This window comes from Ixodes scapularis, unplaced genomic scaffold (genome assembly GCF_016920785.2).
Source record: "Ixodes scapularis isolate PalLabHiFi unplaced genomic scaffold, ASM1692078v2 PGA_scaffold9__187_contigs__length_104089568, whole genome shotgun sequence".
NCBI lineage: Eukaryota > Metazoa > Arthropoda > Arachnida > Ixodida > Ixodidae > Ixodes > Ixodes scapularis.
The window spans coordinates 90,496,866-90,521,700 of NW_024609884.1; the positions used below are offsets into that span (position 1 = coordinate 90,496,866).

The following is a 24,835-nucleotide window of genomic DNA, read 5'->3' on the forward strand; positions in this document are numbered from 1 at the left end:
CCCTTTTGACCGTTCATGAACCTGGAAAGACCGCTACGTGTGGGCACGATAGGCGTGGGTCACTTATGTGCCAGGCGCCGTAATTACCAGGGAAACCGTTTGTTTATTGAGAAGAACCTGCACATTGTTGCGGTTCAGGGAACGAAATGGAAAGCGAGGCCCAGACGGAGAACATGGTACGGGTTTTAAGCGAAGTATGACGTGTGCCTCAGTCACGCTATAGGGACATCGGGCCGGGGGGGAAGGGGGCTTTTTTTTATTTTTAAAGAACTCTATGGCTAGCGTAGAGCAAGTAATTAGGTGTAACTCAGGCCGCTTTGTGCTCTGTAATTTTTTTTTCTAATTTTAAACAAAGTTTCGCGTAATTTGCATTTACAACCGCACAAAAGCGGACGAACGGGTTGCTTTTTTCGAGCGCAGTGGACAGTATGTGCAAGCGGACCGCCTCGTTGTTTTGTTAGGGGACTTTAACTGTGTGTGCTCAGCGAAGTACAGAGCGAATACCGCGCGGTATGGGGACGTGAGTACAGATTTTTTTAGTGATATGGTCGAACATCGGTACTAGAAGGCGTTGCACACTGCGCTTTAAAAGGTAGGGAAGTACAATACACGCATTTTCACGGCTTCAGTCACGCGCGTTTAGATCGAGCATACAGCTGTAATGGAAAAAGATTAGCACAAGTCACTGATGACCGGAGTGCCAAAATCGCGACAGGCGGCGCTATAGTTCCCGAACGCGCCGACAGCGAGAGTGCCAGGCACGCTCAATGTTCCAAAGCCGGGGTGACTAGCTGAAAGCAGCCCATCCTAAAGCCAGCATTCCGAAAGCAATCTTATCCCTCACTTTTCCGCTAAGCGATGCGCCAACGTGTTAACGCACGTTAGGCCGTTTATTTTGTTTTCTATTTTTTTTTGCGCGGGCGGTGTGAGCGGCGGTATTTCCTTTATTTCTGTTTTCCCCTAAACTGACAATAGGCCCCTTTCGAAAGACTAGTTTCTGTTGGCAGCTGATGAATCCCCGAACAATGAGGGAGAAAAACCGCAACGTCACGGCACACTTTATGCGTTTGATTGGATTAAGGCCCTGTCAACTGGGGCAACAGTTGGACAACCCTATCTGGCAACACGAGGAAATCATATTCCCGGCGACTCTGTCACATCGCGGCAACAACAACAGTCGGGCAACATGTTGCTGCTGCCCGGCAACCGTGTTGCCCGATTTGTTGCCCGACAGCCCTGTCACACGTCGCTGACGGCGGGGACAACACGGGGAACATTCCGCCATCTTGACTGTTTACCTTCGTTTGTGTGCGGCGCGGAGTCGCTGGAAATGTGACTCTGCAAAGTGCTAGTGCGTTAAGGGCCGGGAATTACTACGGGACGACATCAACCATTGACTGTGATTAGAAAACTTGACCCGGGGAGTATTTTCCACCCTTTATTTTATTAAAATGTTCTTCATTCGCTAAAAAGCAGATAGCCCAAACCGAGGAAAGGGCGATCGCGGATAATGCTCGGGATTTATGCCATCGTATGGAAGTGTTTCTGTCCGGTTCTTTCTTTCATGCATTCCAATTTTTACCCTGAAATTTAGTTAGCACCGGCTGTACCTCAAAGCGTCGTTTGTAGCATGGTGTTGAGATAACTGAAAGTGCTTAAAAACTGCGACACCGACACGATCGGCCTTCATAACAATCGGTGAAATAAATATTTTTTAACGCTGTCTACCGCCTGGTTTGTGATCGCTTAATTCCTCAAAACGTCCAAAACAAATCAGGTGTCTGGTAGCGGCTGTTTCCAGGTTACAAGCATCAACAATCATGATCAGAGTGGTCATTTTAACGCTTGAATGTTTTAATATTTGTTTTCCTGGATTATTTTTTATTATACTTTATCAACGAGTGAGTAGGCATGCCATTTTATTTTACTAGCAGTAATGTGAGCTGCTCTCTTGGAGGTTCAAATTTCGACAATAGCGTTTCGTAATTGGCAGTAAAAACATTTATCAAATCATTTTAGCTGCACGCCAGCCTTAATTATTGTTCAATAACTTTTTCTACGCCTTTATTTGTGTAAGACGTTATTGATGGGGAACAAGCTCTGCCATCGAAGTTGTCTGTGTTGTGTTGCCGGCCCGAAATTCGCTCAGCCAGCGATCAGGGCAAGACACGTTGTTCAACACAAGTTGCTCGTGTTTTTGTTGCCGAAAGCTGTCATACCGAGGCAACATTTTAGTTGTCGTTCATGTTGTGCTGCTGTTGCCGCGATGTGACACGTTTGTCGGACAACATGGGAAGCGAGCAACAAGTTGCCCGACTGTTGAACAACAGTCGGGCAACTGGCAATGTGTTGTGTTGCTATTGCCGTCGTGTTGTCTCAGTGTGATAGAGAATGCAAAAACACACCCACGTAAAAGGGTGATGAGTGCAGTGACGTTGCACTTTGGTCGCCGTTTCATTAGCTCGTCGGCTGCTCACCGCTCCCAACTCCCAGCATAATAATAATAATAAACCAACTCACGGGCGCAACCACATTGGCGCATCGCTCGGTCGAAAAGTGAAAGGTTAAGATAGCCACGGAAATGCAGGCTTTAGGATGGGCGGCTTTCTGCCGGCCACCTCCGCTTTGAAGCATGGAACGCGCGTGGCACTCTAGTTATCTGCGCGGTCACTTGGGCTAATATTTTTCCTTTGCATCTGTACGTTTCACTGAGCTTGTACGAACGTGCAAGCAGTTCGGGGTTGATCACGTGTCATTTAGTTATCACGCTCTTGTTTCCTTTATGACTTATTCCTTCAAAGAAGCACCGAAGAAGTTCGTTTGGGGTTTAAGGAAGTTAAATCCTAAGCTTCTAGATCACGATTGTGTTTCAAGGGATGTTCGTAAAAATCTTAAAGACTTGCCACGCGCAAAAGGGGAGGAGTTCGGCGTTAAGTAGAAACTGTTTAAACAAGATACCAAGATGTCAGCGATTGAGCGCTCAAGATTATTCAAGCACGAATAGAAGAAAGAACCCTGCGAGTCAAATAGCCTGCTTGAGTAGCTGATGCAGAAAGATTGCCTGAGGCCCGGCTTGCTTTCGGACGAGATAATCAGTGGCAAGAAGCGCTTCGAGTTCCTCGATGCCAAACAGTAATGGTACACCCGTGAGCAATATGAAGTTGAACAGCCCTCTTCTTATTTTTGACGCTCCTGCAAGTTTTGGAACAAGCTTTGTTCCAGGAGAGGGCGAGAACGCAAAGTTAAGACCCCAAGCCACGTCCCATTTGAGACGTTGAGAATTAATATTGTTTAGGGAGCCGTAAAACAGGCAAGAAACCTGGTAAGGTGTTCACCTTCATATTGCCGGCGGGTGTACCTGCGCGGTGTAAGCGGCTTCAGCTCGGGGGGATACCCACGAAAAGGGCGATAAGGGCGGGAAAGAAATATGCTAGTAAAAACGACATCACCGAAATTTTATATTAAGGGTTTCTGTTACGCGATAAAAATATAATCGAACGCGCTTTCGTCCACTGTTATAAAGACCTTTTCAGCTTTCGCGTGCCCACAAAGGATGGGATAGCAGCTTTCCCTTTACCGTTATTGCCGCGGCTTGGAGGAAACGTTAGAGCAACCCATCGAGTTCTGGGAAGTTGAAAAGGCCATCGACTATTTGTAGACAGGAAAAGCGCCAGCACCCAACGGTTCGGGGGCTGAGTTTTACAAAACGTTTAAAGAGCAACTTGCCCCCTTTTTGCTATGCGTCTTCAGAGAAGCATACATACTTCATGTTTTGCCTCCATCGTTTTTACGTACGCACACAATTGTAAGAGTTATGATCCCGTGAAACGTCTTTCGGTTGGATAGTACCGCCCGATCACTTCAACAAGCGTAGATTATAATATACTGATTAAGGTTTTAGTGTAGCGTTAACGTTATCGTGGGCCCGCACCAGACGTGCGGAATAAGAGGACGAAGCATAGTAACAAACATGCATGTTGCCCGAAGTATATTGGAGTGCTTTGACGCTCTGGATAGAAAGGTTGCAATGAGATCCATGTCGAAAGAATAACTCCCAAGAAAGGGGAGATGTAGAAGGGCACAAGCGGTGTCATTTTGACGTCATGTTTTCTACTACCTAATATCTAACACGCTTTAAGTCACGTCTGTTCGCGCCAATATAACATTTTGCTTTCTAAAATAAAATAAAAATGTGCATCACCCGACTGTTGGTCCGCTTACAGTCGGTACATGCAAGAAACGCAAAGCGTGAATTTCATCAAGGGGCTTCAACCCCCTATGATCTGTGAAAAAAAACTGCCAATGAAAAAACATCAATAATCTTTACTATATCAGTAGTACTATTGGTATAAACATAAAAAAAAGTTATTTAGAATTAGGGTGCAGAATAAAAATCACTGTTAGTTAGATAATAATTTAAATAATGATTTAAATCTCGATTTAAATCAGACCAGTTTTACTAGGATGATAAAAATCAAATCTTTCCCTCAAAAATAATTCTGAATATATCTCTCATTACGATTTGTCCATCATCTGTTACTTTCTATGAGCATTTGTTTTGCATTTAAATTGAACTTCTCGAAGAAACAAAAAATATTTATATAAGGCTGAACACTAGCAAAAAAGGGATGGTCTTCTGAACAATTCTATGTGTTCGCGTTCAGTCTCATACTAATCTTTATTTTCCCCTTCCACATCAATCGTCAGCTAGTAACGCCCTATTGCAACAAAATAGAACGAAAAAGAAAGAAACGAGAACTATAAATGCAATATCCTATCGCAATCAATTTAGGAAGCGAAAGGAAAGAAACAAATAAAGCTTTTTAACTGAGTAAACAAGGCAAGCTGATTTTGTTTTAGTATTACATGGACTACAGGAATAAAATGTTAATTAAACTGTACTTTACATTCACAGCAATTCCCGTTTCCGCATAGTTATCGGTGATCGAACAAATTGATGAATTAATTCGCTATGTAGAAATACATCTAGTGATAAATTATTTTCTAGCTACACTGATTTAAATAAAATTAATCTGATTGAAACCAAATGTTTATAATATATTTGATTACATTTTTTTTAATTTTTTTTTCCCTGTTTAGAGCGCAGACGCCTGGTACCCAGTTGGGTACCATAGGGCTTTGATGTATGGAACTCTCGAAAGCAGTTCCTGTTTTGTAAGCAAAATAAGAAAGAAAAAGAGAAAGAAAGAGAGAGAGAGGGAAAAAAACAAAAGATATATATATTGCTAGAAAGGATGAAGTGAGGCTAAGCCAAAAAGGCCCCGCGCATCTCGAGCAGCAGCGGAAACGCTCGAGCTGTGCTCGGACGATTGCTCCAACGATTCTCCTGGCGACACCATTATAGTCAAATCTCTCTTCATTGTATTAAACTCATCTATTCACCAAGAGCCTGACAGATTGGTGGAGGTCCGTGGCTCCTTACCTCTTGCGATCGCCTTCAAGACCTGGAGCTTCGTAGCGGACGCACGGCCCGTCCACTCGCCATGCCCGTTGAAGAAGGAAACGCGATCAGGCCCCGGGCTCCCACGGTAACCATCAAACACCGCCAGCGGGACCCTCCGATATTTACGGGATGTCCTGACTCGGACGTCGAGGATTGGCTAAAGAATTATGAACGGGTAAGCCAGCACAACGGGTGGGACGACTCATTTAAGCTCGCCAACGTTGTGTTTGCCCTCAAGGATGCATCCCTTCGATGGTTCGACAACCACGAAGAAGCCATAAATTCATGGGACGGCTTCAAGACAGCTTTTGCGGAGGCTTTTTTTTTTTTTTTTTTTTGAGATTGGCAAAAGTAGGGAGCATTTGGTGCATCGGATGTGGCTCTTTCGGTTACAACCTGAATTTTTTAATTTCATCTGAGATTTGCCGGCTACGTAACCTGAAAAGTGTTCGTATGCAATCAACTTATCAATAATGATGATCTCAACTGATATCTTACAACGATGATGTTCTGCTTGCGTGTTTCTAGACCGAAACATTTTTTTAATGTCGCCAAGCACCAACACCACATGTGGTGGCGGGGAGATGTGTGCTTGTTTTGCCTGTGTGCGTATAACATAATCTGGGCGTATAAAAATGTTTCTATAAAGCAACCTGCCAGCGTGAATTTGAATTGGCTCACCAAGAATGGAGAGGTCAAGGCGAAACTGCTCATTCCATCAACCAAAATGGCAACCATACGGGGAGCTTGGCTCCGCTTTCCCAGGAATATAATGACTTTAGGTCAAGAAAGTTAGCGAAACCCTTCACGGACTACTTTTTCGTGCGTATCTTGATCCTGCAGTAGCACAATGATCTGTTAGCTAGGTCCACGCCACCCATGCTCGTGATGTAGGCTTTGATCAATGTTGGGCCCAGGATTTCAACTTTTTTTCTTTTATCTTTCACGCACCTATTGCATGTGACCTCTAGTGAAATACCAAAAGCAGTAGAAAGAAAGGTGACTCTTGTCTTGTCGTTCTCTTTCGAAATGCACACTCTGTCATCATTGTGAACAACGCAGCTGGAGTGCCCTCATGTCATTTTCTTGTCACTCGGCAGTTTTGTTGCAACTCCTTTTATCCTGATTGAAATAACTGTGACAGTCAAGTATGCGTTCGTTGCTAGGAGAAAATCTTCTGACTTCAAATTGGTGAAAATGCGGTTTTTGAACACTTGAATGGGTTCTTCCTTTGCAACTGTATTTAAGAGGAACCTCGCAACTGCCCCAACAAGTCCGAGTTCCTTTATGTCATGTGCGGGAACAGTTCCTTTTCCTGTGCAGATAACAAAGTCCAGGACAAGCCACTCAGTTGTAGCCAGGTCGAAGTTCTTGAATACAAGGAAGTTGGACTTACTGGAGAGGTACTGACGAGCAGGATACCATCGGCTGAACAGTATCATCTGCTCGTCAATGGAGAGTTTCTTCGGCGGAGGAAGCACCGGAGAAGCCTTTTGGAAGGACTCACGAATAGGCTCCACCCTAAACAACTTGTTTTGTGACTGGGCTTCAGAGACCGTTGTCACATCGGCAAAATCTGACGTGATGCGTAGCTGGAAAAATCGGTCGCGTACCATACATGTTCCCGGTCAAGAGAGACAATCACAACGTGCGATACCAATACAAACTGATGGTCATGCGGATAGCGCCCAGTTTTTGCAGCTCTGTTGATGTTGTCTTAATGAGCTTGTGAGACCGTACTTGAACGGAATAGATATTCGTCTGTTCTGCAGTGAGTTTCCGGAAGCCCCCGGGAAATATTTCTTGATGTAGCTGAAAGGTGAACGAGGTGTGTCCAGACAAAAAGATCGTTGTGCTTTAATTCACTCTTTCAATCTCCAGAAGAGCTGACGCTTTCTTTTTGCTTCTTGGCAATATGTTCGTGGAGCTTCTGTGTCAGTACTCTCAGCCGAACCCTGACTGCTGTCGTGGAAATAGTCACTGGCTCCATCACCGTCAGTCAGCTAGCTCCACATCTTTCTTGTCAAGCAGCTGTCGTATTTCCGCACCTTTTAGGTATGTTTCTGAATATAATTTATATGTTCGCATTGAGCATACAATATATTTGTTATTTGTCCGCTCGTGACCTGAAGTACCAAGCTGGGTACCTCAATAATGTATCCGATAAAATATGTTAGGTGCTACAAATATTTATAAACCTTGGCAATACCCTTATGAAGTTTTCTCGAATTAAGTAAAAAAAGGCATTTAGAGAAGATTGTAGTAAACAGTAACTTGAACTTAACAGCGTGGCGACATGTGCTTCCATTGATAGAGCTCGCCATGTTTTCGTGTCTTGACTCTTGACAAGCCTCAGCAGCATCACTTTGCGCGATCACATCGTTAAAAATTTGCCCGAGAGGCTCTACTGGCAACACTGAAAATGTGACGTCAGGTGTTGCAATATGGGGGCCGTACAACATATTCCCGAAGATATACAAGAGGTTTGATAGTGTCAAATGCATGCAAATTAAGATTACGCACGGAGAATAAAAAAATCACGCGGAAAATAATATGTTTTTAGACTGCCTGCTCTGCCTGCTCTGCTTGCAAGTTACACGTGTGAGGTCACCCCAATGGAAAACGCGGGAGCATTTGAATTTGGCTTTTTGGCATCAGCTTGATTGGCCATTTTCGCCATAGATATTTTGAATTTAGAGATAACGACTGGCAAGCCGGGAAGAGTAAAGCTTGGGAATTCCAAAAATGTGTTTGGTAGTAAAAACAAATAGCACAGGAACAGTTTTTGAATTATCCAAATATGAGGAGACGTCAGGAAATATAATGTTTTAATACATGTACTGGCAATACACGAAAGGTAGGTTATGTGGTTATACAATCGTCTACACACACTGCGTCCGTCGAGAAACAGAGTCACGGGTCGTTCTTTTTCTCGATGAGTTCCGGAGCCTTTCGGACCCGGCGCGAAGGGGCCAAGCGTGCCTTGGAGGCTTCGATGTATGAACATATGACCCCTGCAGGTGGGGCTCTACCACGAAGTCGTCCCGCCTTTTCCGAAATGGAACTTCGCTATCGCGGAACCAGATCACAGGTGACGCGCGACGACGCCATGGCGAGCAGCCTCTTTTTCCGAGCACGCAGCGGGTTCCGACTCGAAGACCGGGCACAGGACCGCGCACTCCCGAGACTCGTCCCCGGAGGTTCGGCGAGCGCAACGGCGGCCGCGTCGAGAGCGCCCCCGCCGCCCCCGCGGTTGGCCGCTTGAGTGGCGGAGCGCGACGGCGCCGGCGGCGCGACCGGGAGCCGGGGAAGGCCCCCGAACGGCCTTGACCTTGCTCTCGAAACTCCGGGAGCAGGGAGCGGTGTCTCTGTGTTGCCATGGCAGCCAGGGATGCGGGGAAGCGGACAACTGCGCTCCTCCGCCTGCGTCATCGTTGCCGGGGCGACGCGGCCAAGGACCCCTCGCTCTCTTTTCCTCGTCACCTGACGTCGGGATGGTGGTTCTTGGCTGCGTGCTTTTACTCGTCCCGGCGGAAATCCGGGGCCGCAATTGGCCCATTTGAGCGACTTGCTTTTTCGGAAGCAGCAGAAAGGCTTGACTTTTCTCCCTCGTTGTTTAAGACTAGAGGGCTCGTAAGTCAGTTAAAGGAAATAAGCCGCTGAGGCGGCGTTTGAATCGCGCTCATGACATAGAAGCGTATACCATAACGTCACGAGGAGTGGGGTGAGCGAATATGATGGCGTAGCATGCCTACCACCCAGGACGCTGGCGACACGATGGCTGACGATATTGGCGATAAACGAGTTTTGGGCGGCAAAGCACCAAACACCGCGTGCGCTCTAATGCCCAAGTCCCACTAGAGCGACAAACAAAAACAACCGACACCGACGAGCCTCCAACACTTGGAGCTCCTTCGCGATGGTTCCTTTGGCAGGCTTTTGGTCGTTCAGTATTCATGAAGTAAGCATGAGCGATTGCAAGCCTGCCAAAGATACCCTGGCGTGCACGATACTCGTGTTTGAGCGTAGCCTCCTTTATAGACCCCTTTCAAAAGTCACGTGCCGATTATCAAAAGGTCAGAACCAGTTCATAAGTGTAGAGACCGGCGACCGTCGAGGCCAGAGAGGCACGAACACATACACGCGCCTGGTCCGGGTGGAACGAAACAAGTAACTTCGTCTGCCTCTTTACTCTCTCATATATATACAACCTAATAGTAGCGACCCCTACCACAACATCCCCCTTTCTCAGAAACATCACTCTTGGATGAACACATCAGGACATACTACCTCACTACAAGTTCAGTCTCTTTGGAGCTACTAGTTGACGGCCAGATCTCGTGCGTCGAGGAGTGTGGATCCACACATTCGCTGGTGCCTGACTTGCATCAGCTCTCGGACTTGCCCTTGGCTCTGCGGGAGCTTCCTCGGCAGAAGGCTGCGGAGAGGGAGTTGTAACCAGGCTTCGTTGTTCAGAACCTTGGGGTTGGAGGACATTGGCTCCATCGGGCGCAGGAACCGGCAGAACCGGAGCTGGCAGGCCGGGAACAGGCTCCGTAGGTTGGCTCCCGAAAGGAACCAGGTGTCGCCGATTTCTCTGCAATACACCCCGCGGAGTTTCGACGACATAAGAGCGTGGGCGTTGCGCTCGGCTAAGCACTTGAGCAGGGCACTGTGCGTCGGTCACCCACACATCTTCGCCAGGTGAAAGTTCCCTGAGCTCGCGCACTCCATGACGACGGTCGAAGTCGGAAGCTTGGCGTCGCTTCGCCGCGCTGTCCCGCTCCAGAAAGACCTGTGACTTCGGCCATGCCGGCTGGAGTTTCTCGGCAGCCTTGGGTACTTGAGTCCGGAGCTGTCGACCCATCAGCAGCTGAGCAGGGCTAAAACCCAAGACGCCAGGAGTATTTCTATAGACGAGAAGTGACAAGAACGGATCGTCGCCTTTAACCAAAAGGTCCTTCACTGTCCGGACTGTACGCTCCACTTCTCCGTTTGACTGCGGAAATCCAGGACTGCTAGTGACGTGCTTAAATCCGTAGTCTTCCGCGAATCTGGCGAAGTCGTGGGAGGCAAACTGTGGTCCGTTGTCACTTCGAAGTACCTCCGGGATCCCGAAACGCGCCATGACACTTTTTACTGCAGAAATCACGGCTTGACTTGACGTGGTTCGCAGTGTCATTACTTCAGGATATCGTGAGTGATAGTCCACCATCAGTAGAAAATCTTGGCCGTTTAAGTGGAATAAATCGACTCCCACCTGTTGCCAAGGTAGCTCTGTTGGAGGCGACGTCATGAGAGGTTCAGCCCGCTGTACCCTCGTCGATGCGCAGCGTTCGCACTTCTCGACCATGGTTTTGATTTGATCGCCGATACTGGGCCACCACACCGAGTCTCGAGCCCGTGCCTTGCATCGGTTGACTCCTTGGTGTCCCTCGTGAATGGCCTGCAGGACCTCAGGTCGCAGCAATGCAGGAATAACGAGGCGTCCTCCTTTGATAAGCACACCGTCACAAACGGTTAGTTCCCCGCGGTAGTTCCAGTACTTCATTAGGTGACACGGAACCTTGGTCTTCTGAGGCCAACCTTGGTCACAGAACTTTGCCAGTGCTGTGCACTCGCCATCTGTTGACTGTTGTCGACGGACCACCTCGAGGCTGACGGGCGCACCTTCTTGGATTGCGTGAACCACGCACTGGACGTACAGCTCTAGGCTGTCGCAGGTTGATGGAGCTGTTCAGCTCGACGGCCCTCGGGACAGGGTGTCGGCCGTTGCCAGGAGCTTCCCAGGAACGTATAAAATCTGGTACTGATACCGCATCAACTTTATCCTCAGTCGCTGAACTCGTGGAGGAAGAAGGTCTACGTCCATGTCGCCAAGCAACGCAGTCAAGGGCTGGTGATCGGTTTCCACTGTAAACCGCAGTCCCCGGACGTACTCATCGAAGCGACACACGGCCCATGTGACTGCCAAAGTCTCCTTTTCGGTCTGGCTGTACCTCTGCTCGGTCGCACTAAGTGACCGTGAAGCAAAAGCCACCGCCCGACGCTCGCCAGACGGTTGATCCTGGAGCAGGACTGCACCAAGACCGAAAGAGCTGGAGTCAGCAGACACTATGGTCGGGTGCTCCGGATTGTAACAAGCCATACAAATGTCTGAAGAGAGCATAGTCTTCAACTTGAGGAAGGCAGCCTGCTGGTTTGGTCCCCAGACCCACGCACTCCTCTTGCTCAGAAATTCTCGAATAGGTGCCGTGACGGCAGACAGATGTGGCAAAAACCTACCTACGTGGTTGACCATGCCTAACAGTCTACGGACACCTCCGACGTCGACCGGTGGCTCCATGTGCTGTACAGCCTCCACCTTCTCAGGGTCTGGCATAATGCCATTCTGGCTGACGACCACGCCAAGGAACTTTACACTGGTGACGCCAAACTTACACTTGGACCTGTTCAGAGTCAGACCTGCTTTCTTTAAGCGGTCGAGAACCTCTGTGAGACGCTTGTCGTGTTCCACGACATCCCACTTCTGACACCATGTAGAGACCGGCGACCGTCGAGGCCAGAGAGGCACGAACACATACACGCGCCTGGTCCGGGTGGAACGAAACAAGTAACTTCGTCTGCCTCTTTACTCTCTCATATATATACGACCTAATAGTAGCGACCCCTACCACAACAATAAGTACCGAACAACTGCACCGAGGAGCGTGCAAGTCATTCCATGAGACAGCGAACGTCAGGCGAAGTCCAACGCTAGGAGCCGAAGAGCCAATCAGACAGCGTCGAAAGTTCATCACCTTCTTTTTTGTCGGTGTGTTTTTTCCAGTGTGCCGTGACATCGAGGTTTTAGTCCGCCATTGTGAAGGGATTCCACGGCTGCCAACAGAGAACAGTATTTCGAAGGGGGTCTATTCTGCAAATCCTGTCAAATCGCGAAATAATCTGGTCGGAGGCTTGCCGCTGTTGGTTGCTTCTGTTTGTCGCTCTAGTGGGACTCGGATAGAAAAGCAGCGGCCCGTGACAATGATGTCCTGCAGAGACACACGCGAAGGCGGCGGTTCCGATAGGGGCGTAAGGAAACATACGAGCGGCATCCCCGGTGTGGTGCCTGGATTACTATACTACATTTCACCTTACGTCCAGAGGCAACCGACACTACAAGCTGATAGAACCAAGCAAGCAGCGTCAAAAGCGCAAGTCACTGGGCCTTTTCTGTTTAGAATTGGCTCAGCGATCATAGAACACGTACAGAAACATAACCAGCACCACGATGACGCGCTTTTGACGCTGTCTGGTTGGTCCCTTCAGATCGTAGCGTCGGGAGCAAAGTATAGCGGTTGTTTACCTAAGTCCCTACACCCCCCCCCCCCCCACACACACACACACACGCACTACACGTCTCTCTCTCCAGCATAAACCAGGGAAGCGCGGAGACCGCATGCTCCACTTGCGGAGCAGAGTATCGGAACAGTCTCAATTTATTTGCTTCAAGTATTGCGGGAAATGCGAACGTCATCTTTTTCCTTCAAGTATTGCGGGAAATGCGAACGTCGCTCTTGCAGGGGACACGACGGGTCCAACAGCGTATTTGTAAACGGTGGGCGGCACGCGGCATGGCAACGCCGCTCACGCCGGATTAGCTGCTTCCCGAGGGGGACGCGGCCTCGTCACATGCACACTAAACATTTTCACGCCCTGATTGGTGTAAATGGCATGGGTCACAACTCACCCCCTTATTGGTGTACAAAAACGCCCTAGAAAAATGGTGTTATTTCTCACTCCCTCAAAAACCGGTGTAATCATTTACACCCTATACAGAAAGGAGTGATTCTGCTCTACACCTATTTATTAGGGTGTGATGGCAGCAGTACACCCTACCAAAAACGTGTACTGCAGCTAGAAGAGCATGGTGGGTAAACCCCGAGACTAGTGACAAAAAAATTGGGAAAACACAATACTGCGTCAAAATGTCTTGAGACGTGTTGTGTTGTCCCGATTTTTTGTCCTAGTCTTGGGTTTTTTTCACCATAATCCTTCACCAGCTCGCCTGCGCAGTAACTCTCACTTCATTCAGCTACAAGAAGTTATGCTAAATGTGTAACACAGCACTTCATCAAAAAGTATTTACGGAGAAATGATTGCTAACAAATTGAAACATGTGGAACACTTTATTTTTTGAATCCAGAAAAAACGTGCATGGACCTCATCTTCTTCTTTCGCGAATTCGCGAGAAACCAATGTCAAACCTCAAATGCTGGCATTTGTGACCTAGTGTTAAGTTTTTGTGACAAAGCTACAAAATTCTTAGAGGCTTAAAATAAATGCACTCAAACTTTAAATAAGGCTTTCCTTCGCCTAAACATACTTTAAAGCTTTCTAGCCCTGCTGACGTAGGCAAAACTCGACAGGCTGGCAGTGACGGAACGACCGGGAGTTGATTGAGGCGTAAGCAGCAGTTCATGCTTGTAAACAGTAAAATCGTATATTGAGACGGAAGCAGGACTACTACCAGAAGCATGCTTGCAGAGTACTTACAAATAAAACACCGATCTCATGTAATCCGTGATAGTTGCATAATCCGGTTCGGGCACCACAGAAAAATTCGCAAACACAACGTCCAGGATGAAGACGGTTGCTCACATTCAACGGAACTCTCGCCGTCGCCGATGAGCAGCTCTCTGTCGTGATAGATGCACAATCCGACTCGGGCAGCACAAAACTACGCAAACACAATGTCGAGAATGAAGGCGGTCGATCACAATCAGCGGAAGTCTCACGAGCGCCGACGAGCAGTTCTTTGTCGAAACGCGTCCAACAAACACAGCACAATAATTCCATGGACTCCGACGAAATTCACAAATTTTACCAAAAAATTAGTATGAACGTATTCCGGCCGTTCAAGACGAAAAACCACGGCTGCGACTGCAACGCACGAAAAACAGAAGAACACTGACGCCTGACGGAAGCTTTTTAGAAACTGGACCTACGTGGCCCCTACACTCACCGTAATTTGGAATACGGCAAAGACTTCGGCCCCAGTGAGCCCATCAGCGCGTCGGAGCGAGTCACGTGACATATTATAGTCCAAGCGTCCCTGTCCTACGGAGAACGGTCACGTGTTACACACCACCCCTCTGATTTGCTAGAAGCGGCCTTCGCACTCGCTCACAGCCACACGAAGACACAAAAGAAGGTGTGGAGGCTTATCAGAAGACGAGGTCAAAGAGGGGTGGACAAAGCAGCTAATCTCCCTCTGCGGCTTTGTATAAGCCACCTGGGCTGCCCAAGGAGGGTCGCAAAATGGGACACGTCAGGACTTGCTTCACGCAGTGGCGTGCGTGCTCTGATGCCGACCGCGAAATCACGAAATAAAAAACACAAAACAAATTCGAACGCATGAAACAAGAGATGCAATTTCACCCGTACGAAAAAAAAAAAAAAAAAACGAAAAAAAGCATCGGGAGGTTAGATATTTTGGTGTCAACTAAGGATCGCGTACTCTAACCGGGGTGTCATAAATTCGGCACTTTCGATTGTCTTGCGGAATTGTTTCGTCAGAACTACACACAAAAATAAAATCTCAGTGAAGGTGCTATAAGTAGTGCGAGGGCCAGTCAGGTGAGTTTGTAATACACGAAATGAGGGCGCCACGGCCCATAGTTTGTTCAGTGGTTCAGCGCAGGAGGTCTTTCTCTGGTTAAAAGTAAGCAGATTCCGTTTTGCTTCATCTTGTTTTTTTTTTTCTTTTTTAACGTCGGATTTTAGGCGGTTAAGAAATAGACATACCTCGCCGGCATAGGCCATTCATGCGGGAATCTTGACGCTCAACCAAAAACGGCATCGCCTACGGTATGTCAGGATGGCGTCGCCGCGACCCATCCTTTTTTTCACAGATATTGGCTGGACCAAAATGGTAACGGCGCAATTTTTCATATTTGATCCTATATCGGCGCAATGCTGTGTGCTGTTTGGGTTGTATATTGACACGTCTTCGTTCATCTTTTGCGAGTGGAGATGTTTTGTTTTTAAATCGAAGTTGAACTGATGAAACTGACGCACACGCGACACGTAATTTTCGGCTCGTGACGGACGGTGAGTTCGGTCGGAGTTGCAAAAACTATACTCCATCATTTCCTTACCATACGCGACTTCATGTAGCGATTAATTATACTGGATGTTTATACCGCCGTACATCAGCAACAGTTTCAGCAAAGCAATAAGCTTTAACGGATATGAAATCATGGGTGTATTAGACTGGCATCACCATAACGCCCCTTTCACACCGTGTTAATACAGGGCGTATAATTCGCCCATACACCCTTTTACACGATTTCAGACGCCATCGCAATAAGCGAGGTCGTAAAAAGGGTGTGGAAGGGATGAAAAACATCAGCACACCCTTTTTACACCCACCGATATTCAAATATCGTGTAAATGAAGTGTAAGAAGGGTGTTTTTCCTAACTTACACCCTTTTGACACGATTATGGGTGTTATAATGTTTAGTGTGTGCGGTTGCTGCGCCGGCCGGCAGGCGTTGCGCGTTTTAACTTGCCCCCCGTTCACGTCGTTTCGTGGTGACGTTGCGCGTTTTAACTCTGCACACTAAAATTCCAACACCCATGTTCGTATTAAAAAGGTGTTTTTCCGAGCTCACACCCTTCCTACACTATTTTTACACTATTTTTAAACATTCAAGGCTGTACGGAAAGACCTACACCCTGCGGGTACCGAAATCGTGTTAAAAGGGTGTTGCGGTAATACACCCATGATTTTGAAGTCGTCAAAATCGTAAAACCACCAAATTGCAGACATACGCTCCGACAGTAGAAGTCAAGAGGCTGTCTGCTCAATTTAGCGGATTTCGTGAAGTTCAAGCAAAGACATTGGGCGGCTGACATCCAATCTAAGCCAGCGCTCAAGTTTTTCTCAAGCCAGATAGATGCGTGCGTTGTGTACACGCTCCTAGGTTGTTTACGTGCATGCGACCACGAAAATGGCACCGGTTACCGACGCACTTCTGCTCAAAATGGTGAGACCTCATTGGTTATATTATGATATATACTCCGTCTTAACCTACTAAAGCGAAGGCTAGACTCGCGAGATGGTACGGGCTCACAGCTTTGCTAGATACTCAATCTGCATGAGGCTTTGTACAGTGGGACCATATAGCGGTGCTATGAGCTCGTGCTCTAGCCCGAGCCCTAAAATTGGTTTAGACATCAGTTTTTGTGTGTCCATCATCTCCACTGCGCACTTATGCTTCTGTCTGGGTAGCTAACCAGAAAGGGGCATGTCCTTTCTGTTTGTTTTACAGACAAGCTGGCAGTGGCAGCCCTTCACAACATCTGCAGCAACGGCAAAAGCCAGCAGCTTCGAAGCTAATATTTGTCAATTAAAACGTAAGTACAGACATTAATATAAAAAAATAGGAAGCTCTATAAAAGGGGGTTCAACTTTGTTTTTGTGGCGTAACTTCCTCACTGCCTTCTAGTAACTGAATCTAAAATGGCATGAGGATTGGCTTTGCTTTTGTTTTCCAAGGAGTGTGCAAACTCAGCCAGATGAATGTGATGGTGGCTAAGCATAAACTTTCTCGCAGATAGTGTTGTGAACAGTAGACTTCATGTGTCCAAGCTGCAATTTATATGCTTCAGGGATTAACACTTTTTCTTGAGTACAGATGCAGGGATAAAAGCTGTGTTTACTTTTATTGCAATAGAGCTTGCAAGCACTCTGTGAAGCATAGGCATGGGCTCAATAAATTCTGTGCCATAGGGTAAATATGGTGCTTTAATGCCATAGGGTAAATATGGTGCTTTAATATGTTAAAGTGAAATGGAACCTTGTTGATTTGTAGGATAGGCATTCTGAAACCCCCAAAATTAGTGTTAATATATTTTACATTTCTTTCATTTATTGAAGTTTGCCATTTCAATCCCCCCCCCCCCCCCCTTGAACCACGAAAAACCTGTTTAAAAATCAAAGTGCTTCTCGTGCCTGTTATGTGTTACTGCTCTTGTTAGTACAGTGCAAACAAGCAAACTTTCACGCATCTCTGTGTTGCATAACACCCATTATTCCAGTGTGCTTTAACACATACATGCCCTAACTGGCGAGCATAAATCTTGCCAGGGTTTCGTGGGGCAGCGCATCAGGTGGCGTAAATTTCAGCTGCTGGTTGCAAGTATTGCTTAAATATCAGTAACGCGCAAAATAACAGGCTACTTTCCTGCGTTCTCCTTTATTTTGCAGTTCCTTTGCCTGCCCATGTTGTTCACCTAAACAAGAAATGATTGCCGTTTGTTTAGGCAGCACGACTTCTAGCTAGAACTAAAAGGTGTGTTATTAATATTGATATGCCAGCTGAGTAGTACGACAGGTGGTAAAATACCAAACATCTGCAAGGCAACCATCTCGTTCCCGAAAGTAGGTATATAAGCTTGAACTGTGCAGAGGCAGAGAAAGGAAGATAAAGAGCGCTGGGTCAGCATACGTCATGTGCCCTCTGCAGATGCTTATGGACTTCTTTCTCTTCAGTGGTCTTCCGCCGCACATTTAATGCATATACCTATAGTCTCTTGTAACCTAAGAACGCAGGAGAAGCCCCTCTCTCATAACGTTTTGCTTGCCATGATTGGCAGTTTCTTCTCCCCTCCAGCATCATTTCTGCTGAAGTGGAAAGGGTGTAGGGCGGAGCTTCTTCTCGTCAACGTACCATCTTAACGCGCAACATACTATTTTCTCGGGGACAAGATAATTGCTTCGTATCTTTTCTGCCGCCACAAATTCTGTGCAGGAAGTAGCTTAGTTCATTTTTGGAAGAGGTTTTTTGTCGTGCATTCGGCTACCGCACGCCACGCTGGGATTTGGCATGCCACTTGTTGCATAAAACGGAGCACTTTCAAGCTGCGCGGACGCAACGATGGCAGAAGGAACACCAGTGGAGCGTACAAAACAAAGCAGGTTATTAACAGCACTGGTTAATTCCCAATAAATCACAACTTTAATCATTGATTACTTCAGAAAGTGTGAGTTCATGGTTACGCGACGCGTGATCAAGTAAACCTACCATGATCACATTAACTTTGTGATCGCATAACGTCCTTTTCCAATGCCGCCGAGAGCGGGTGGCAATTATAGGCAGGCAAGCGCCATCTCTGTAGAAGTAAGCACACCACCAGCGGATCTCTCACTGTTAAAGCTTCTGGGCACACTCGCTCGCACAGCCTTCAGCAGCAAAATATAACCACACCAGACAGCCTGCGTTAATGGCCGAAAGCTGTGCTGTCAGGCAATCTGCTTGCTCGCCTCCAGCAAAGTTCGAACCCTAGCAGTGCACACCTTTCTGATTCAAAACCGACTTCGAGACCCCAGTAGGTTCTAAATTAGAAAACTAACGCCAAAGGGAAGTGAATTTTCGGCGTTGCTTTCCGAAAGGATACGTCATCGGTTTGGTGAGAACGGGAGCTGAAAGCATTTCATGCTTAAAACCATACTCATCAGTGCAGCCTTTACTGCTCTTTGAATAAATTCTGATTTTATATCCAGAAGGGAACAATCTTGATGACACCCTGCGTTGTCTCCTCAGGGCACGATGTGGAGGCAGCGAAGAGCATGAACCTACATATTGATACAGCTCAGCTTTTCGAAGTGCAAGATGCGGAGGATGGCTTGACTGCGGTCATGGTGGCCTGGCTTTCCGGCATCGCGCATATCAAAAAGACAAACAATACGAGCTGCCATCTTGAGAGGCTTTGTCCTATTCTAACCTAGATACTCGCGGCTAGGGCTAGGTGCAAGCCACGGGATTAATACAACCAAGAAAACTCATGTAGCCTGATTTCTGATCACATAGTCCGATCGCCGAAGTCTGGTGAAACTCCTGTCATAATAAGTTTCACAATCCGAAATAACAAAAGTTTTTTTTTTTTTTTTCTTAAAATGGCGGCTGCAAGTTGTGTGACTCATAGTATGCTTCAATTCATGACCGGTTTTATTCGTTTATATTCATCACATTTCTCTAGTCCTATGTGTTGTTTCCAATTCAACTAACTGTGAGGCACCTGTTTGCAGTAGTTCCATTTTTTTCTTTTTTTATGTTTCAAAAACTGTTTGCGTCATACCATGTCTGGAATTCTGCACCGTTAATACGAAATGTTAACTTTAATCTTATGTTGAGATACTTTCCTAAGAATGGAGTAGACTGTCATTCAACGTTGTTCTTTTATCTCTCCTGTTCATACTTTGCACATTACTTCAATCAAAAGACACCACCAGTGTTCGACATTTCCGTGTAAGTGAAATGCTTTGGTTGTTCATTTTGTTCATGGCCTGTTCATTTTTCATAGGACAGTACTGCTATGTATAAATATTCCTGTTTGGCTATTCATTAGAACGTATTTTAACATTAGCTGTTTAAATTTAAGGCTTCCTTTTTTTTTCAGAAGGAAAAGCCCGATATAAACTTGTGCGACACATATGGAAAATAAAGATATGGAAAAAAACCAATTGTTGCCTTTACACTCTTGTTTTCGTTAGTACCTCCATATGAGATGTTCCCACCCCATGCTTGAATTTACACTAACCTTCTGTGCTCTTTTGAAATTTTAGAAGTGGTCAGCTAAGGTTTTTGCAACATTCGTCACAATAAACATAAAGAGGGTCAAGAGAAAAAAAAAAGTGATATCCCAATTTTAAATGCTTCGATACAGATGTATAGTGTGTTGCAAAGTAAGAACAGCAATATAAGTTCCTTGCCAGTACAAACTTTTCAGCCTGTATAAAGTGAGCGCTCACGATCACCCGCTAAGCAGTACGGAAGGTAACTAGCGTGCACTGGAGGCAGAGCTTTTACTGATGCTCGTGTGTTGCAATAGACTATAGCTCTCCTCAGAGTATTTTGCATTTTCAAAATTTCAGAAATGCTCTCTATTTTTTTTTTAAATAGAAGCCAGGCATTGCTATGGTATATTTTTAACATTGTGGCTTTCTTGAAGAATACGGGCATTCTGAAGGTTTGCTAGGGTGACAGGACAGTCGAAGGCGACAAGCGCGAGCTAGTACACGCTCCATCTCGAGCGCTTGTTCTGCAGAAGCACTTCACAAAGTCGCTCGTCACAAAGTTGCCTACTATTACCACCGTGCGGTGGTAATGGTAGGCAACTCCGGCTGACATAAAAAAATCGTCCCGTCACTGCCATACTCCGTTTTCCTTCAAGTGCAACTAAAACCGATATGCCAAGTAAGATCATGTTGTCCTGAACGACACTTGCACTGCACGAGTGCACATGCTTAGCAACATTCAAAGCGCAGAGTTCGCTCTTCAAGCCTCTGCATCGGGCTTCCTGCTGCAGTTCGTGGTACAGAAGTAAGGATTTGGGTGGGCATTCTTTCACGGAAAGAAACTCCACCTGCACCGATCGGTGCTGGGAGCACTTAGTTTCTGTACATTAGATGAAACAAAAAGTCATTGAGCAGTGCAAACTTCAATTATCGTCAGTTAAGAAGTGCTCAGAGGCAATAATTGCTTGTTTCACATACAAAAAGGCTGGAGTATGCTTAAATGCTGGGCTAGCAAGAAATTGCAACCGGAGGCCTTATTCTACACGACGGCACCAAGCGGAATCAAGGGATCCGGACAACGCCGTCTGCTGCGATTTGTCAGCGGCACGGCGTTGACCAATTGTTGCAGACGACGTTGTTCCGGTTCCTTGGTCTCGCTTGGTCCCGCCATGTAGCATAGGGGCCCCGAAGTTAGCTCAATCTTGCCATTTCACGACAAACTTAACATTCTATTTTGTATCCACTGTTGCTTTTCTAAGTATGTTAAAGTAATCCTTACTACATTAACTTTTATTTTCGCTATATTTTCGCTTTTGAGACGAAACGACCCACACCAAACTTAGTTTTCAGGAAAACCACACAATTCCGACTTTATTGCCACAATATTGTCGCATTATATATAGGTACGAAATGCAGTTATGAACATGTTTGAACATGAAGAAAACGTTTTACTTTTGAAGCGGACGAGACTGAACTTGGAGCAAAACAGTTGGGTAAAAAATGCAAACCATCTTGTAAAGAGAAACGCTTTTCATCCGACAGTACAAATTTGTGCAGTGCTAAAAACTGTCCATTGACGTCACTCATTGTTGTGACTCCATAGTACTAAGAATCATGGTATTTGGCTCCTAATAAAAGGACTCGAAACAGCTGCACTCCCTGTTGAAACAGACTGCAACATTGCACTTATGCCAGAAATAGTATGTAAGGTGAGTGAAATAGGGCAGCATACAAAATAGTTGTTTTTCTCTCCAGATTGGCATAGGGTCCACCTTGCCTAGGCACACATAGGTAGTCGGCAGTGGCACCGACAAAAACCTCCTCTCGCTGGCCCTGATGGGCCATTTTAGCTGACAGCCGAGTCTCGCAGCACGCTTGACCTTGTGCAGCTTTCCTGTTTTGCGCAGTGCCTCTGCAGAAGACGATTTGAATTCGAGCAGAGATGTTTTAAAAATATGAAGATACCACTTATCTAAATGAATTTTCATTCAATAATGACCCAGCTTCGTCTAGAAATGCCGCTCCGCCCATCTACATATTATAAACGAGCAAAACGTTTAGACAGGGCACAATGTTGTGCATCTTGTCTTTCGCAAAGTAACACTTGACTTCTCCGGCAGCTTCACTTTTGGAAAAAGTGGACATGAGTGGCTGCCTTGTTGTCACGCCACATTGCTGCTGATAGTTTCGTCCCGGACACCTGGTACACCCTTTCTCCATATCTTCCTCTGTCTCTCATCTCGCTTTTTTTTTGGAAGTGTGCAGCCAGGCAATCGGTTTGCGGCACGATGCCGAGACAGTGCACTCCCTCCTTCTCTAAAAATACTTGCAGCTGAACAGAGGTAAACCAGCGGTCGAAGTACAGCTGGTGGTGAATGTGTTTTGGGACAGTGAGGGCCAGCCTTAGGACTAGGGGGCGTCGCTGCTTACATTCAGGTCGGGATAACCCGAGAGCTGCTTGATGTCCACGGCAATGCTGACACCTCAAAGTCATAGCCAAAGCTGGATTCCCTATACTCTTTGAAAAAAACCTCATAGTCCCAGCGATGTGGCTTCTTGGGGTTGCAGAATTTCAGCAGGCTATGTCCCTTGAAGGGCATGACCTGTTCGTCAACGCCAAGCTTTTCTTCTCTTGACACTCAACTTAACTGATGACGTAAAACTGAAGAAGTAGTCTCACCTTGTGCCACTTATAATGCCCAGCTTCACATAGAGGTACAAATTTGTCGTTATTGTTGAAGTGGAGAAACCGCTTCAATTCCTCTCAATGGTTCAGGTTCATAACTAGTGAAATTTTGTCGTGTCTAATGCTAAAGCTCCAGTAGTGACGGGTGCTTGGAAGCTGAATAACTGACATACTGTAAACTACTTAATGTTACCGAGGACCAAACTTTCGCGAATTTTGCGAATAGCCTACAATTCGCGAAAAATAGGTCCCGCGAACGATTCCGGTAAAACGTAAACACATTAGAATCTGTATTGAGATCCCACCCCGTCGCGAAAATTATAACCCGCGAATTATTCCAAAACTTCAGCTTTTGCCTATATTGCGAAATATTGAGCCCGCAGAAAATAAGTCGTTCACAGTATACAGCGCCATGTAGGGATCCTTTCAAGTTCCTCTACATTTGTTGAGAGAGGCTTTTCAGGGTGGAGGAGGATGAGAAGGAAAAGCTTTATCGCCAAAAAGATACTTATTCTTGGTGGGCCGGCCCTATAGCAGGGCTCCAGTGCTTTTTGCCACGAGTCTTGCCGCTCCAGGAGTGTGGCTGATCTTGAGCCGACACAACGAGAGTTCAGCTCAGCTTCCCATGTCTCGCGCGAAGGGGCGGGGAAGGGGGGGGGGGTGTTGAGTTGGCACGCCCACGTAAGGTGAAAGAGCGACGAAAACTCTCCGCAGTGCGGGCACCTATCTGGGTATCTACCCGGGTAAAATCTTTGTAGATTAGCTAGCTATAGTGTAAGTGCCTGTCTGTGTCTGACACCAGGCTGCGGCCTCCTCTCGGGACAGGGACCCTTCAAGCAAGGGAGAATAGCTTCCTCCGTCCGCGGAGGTGGGCGAGGATCTCGGAGTACTGATTCGGGGCCGGGTGTGGTCTGTCTTCGCGTGACGGCGCCCGGAAAGTACAGGCTCGGGCTATGGCGTGTGCTTGCCGGTCTCCGTCGACAGACTCGTGGCCAGGGGTCAAGGCCAGTTCCACGCGGGGAATTTCGGGGCCCTTCCTCAGGATGCAGCAGGCTTGTGGGGAGACTCTTCCTTCGCGAAATCGCCTAATGCCGTTTGCAAGCCTGAAGGATGGTCACGTGGTCCGTCTTCGTAGGCGAGACGATGGCCAGGGCGATCCCGACCTCCTCCGTCACCGCCGGTTGGATGGTGCAGACCTAGGCCGTGACGATTGTGTCGAAGTCGCTGTCGACCATGCTCACCGCCGCAGCGGATTGGCCGGTTTAGAGTGCCGCATTCGTGTAGAGGACGTCGTCCCGGTTACCTCAAGCCCGTCGCAGAGAATTGGCCCAAGCCGTCCGGCAACGTAGATGCAGGGATGGGATCATATTCCGCGGGATTGGTGCCACCTGGATCTTGTCCCGTAGGGCCAGCGGCAGCTGGATCGTCTCGCATTGCGATACGGGGATGGGGATGCTGAGGGAGCTCAGGATGTGCCGCCCAGTTAGGGTGAGGGCCGGGCGCTCCCGCTGACTTATTAGGTGCGCCTACGAGTTTCTGGAAGGCGTTGTTCAAGCCCAGCCGCAGGAGCTTGGCGTTCGCCGCGTATGGCGGCACCCCCAGTGCGAGCTGGTACGCCTTGCAGATGATCATGTTCATCTTGCCCTTAGCTCTCGACAGCACGTTGAGATACGAAGTTGCGTACGTGACGTTGCTCACAACGAGTGCTTGGGTCAATCTGATTATGTCCGACTCCTTGAGCCCGTGTCAGCGACTCGTTATCTTTCTCATCATACGCATGACTTGCGTGGTTGTCTCGACGAGTCGGTCGACCATGAACTTGTCTACGCCCTCCAGCTGGAGGCGAAGGCCTAGGATCCGGACCTATTCCACCACCGGCACGCGGTAACCGTCCTTGAAGATGAGGTGGATATCCGCCTCCTTGTTCTTCGGGGTTGGCTTGCCCGCACGGAGGAGCAACAGTTGAGACTTGTATGAATGGATGGATGTTAATTGCCATACCCTTTGTAACGGGCGGTACCTTGCGCCGCCTAGCCTAAGTCTAAAAATAAAAGTATATAATTTCTCCCTTCCTCCTTAAAGAGACACTTACAGCCCCCCCCCCCCCCCCCATTTTTT

General features: G+C 47.2%; 1 protein-coding gene across 1 annotated transcript in view; it reads left to right on the top strand.

The window, feature by feature from the left end:
* LOC115327425 overlaps positions 1-19,919 on the top strand; it is a 97,609-nt gene extending 77,690 nt beyond the window's left edge. Inside the window, exons 3-4 of the mRNA XM_040218240.3 lie at positions 16,784-16,868; positions 19,058-19,919. Of these exons, the coding sequence (XP_040074174.1) occupies positions 16,784-16,868; positions 19,058-19,242 (270 nt within the window). The 3' untranslated portion in view covers positions 19,243-19,919. The remainder of the gene's footprint in view (positions 1-16,783; positions 16,869-19,057) is intronic.
* Positions 19,920-24,835: the final 4,916 nt, after the last annotated feature.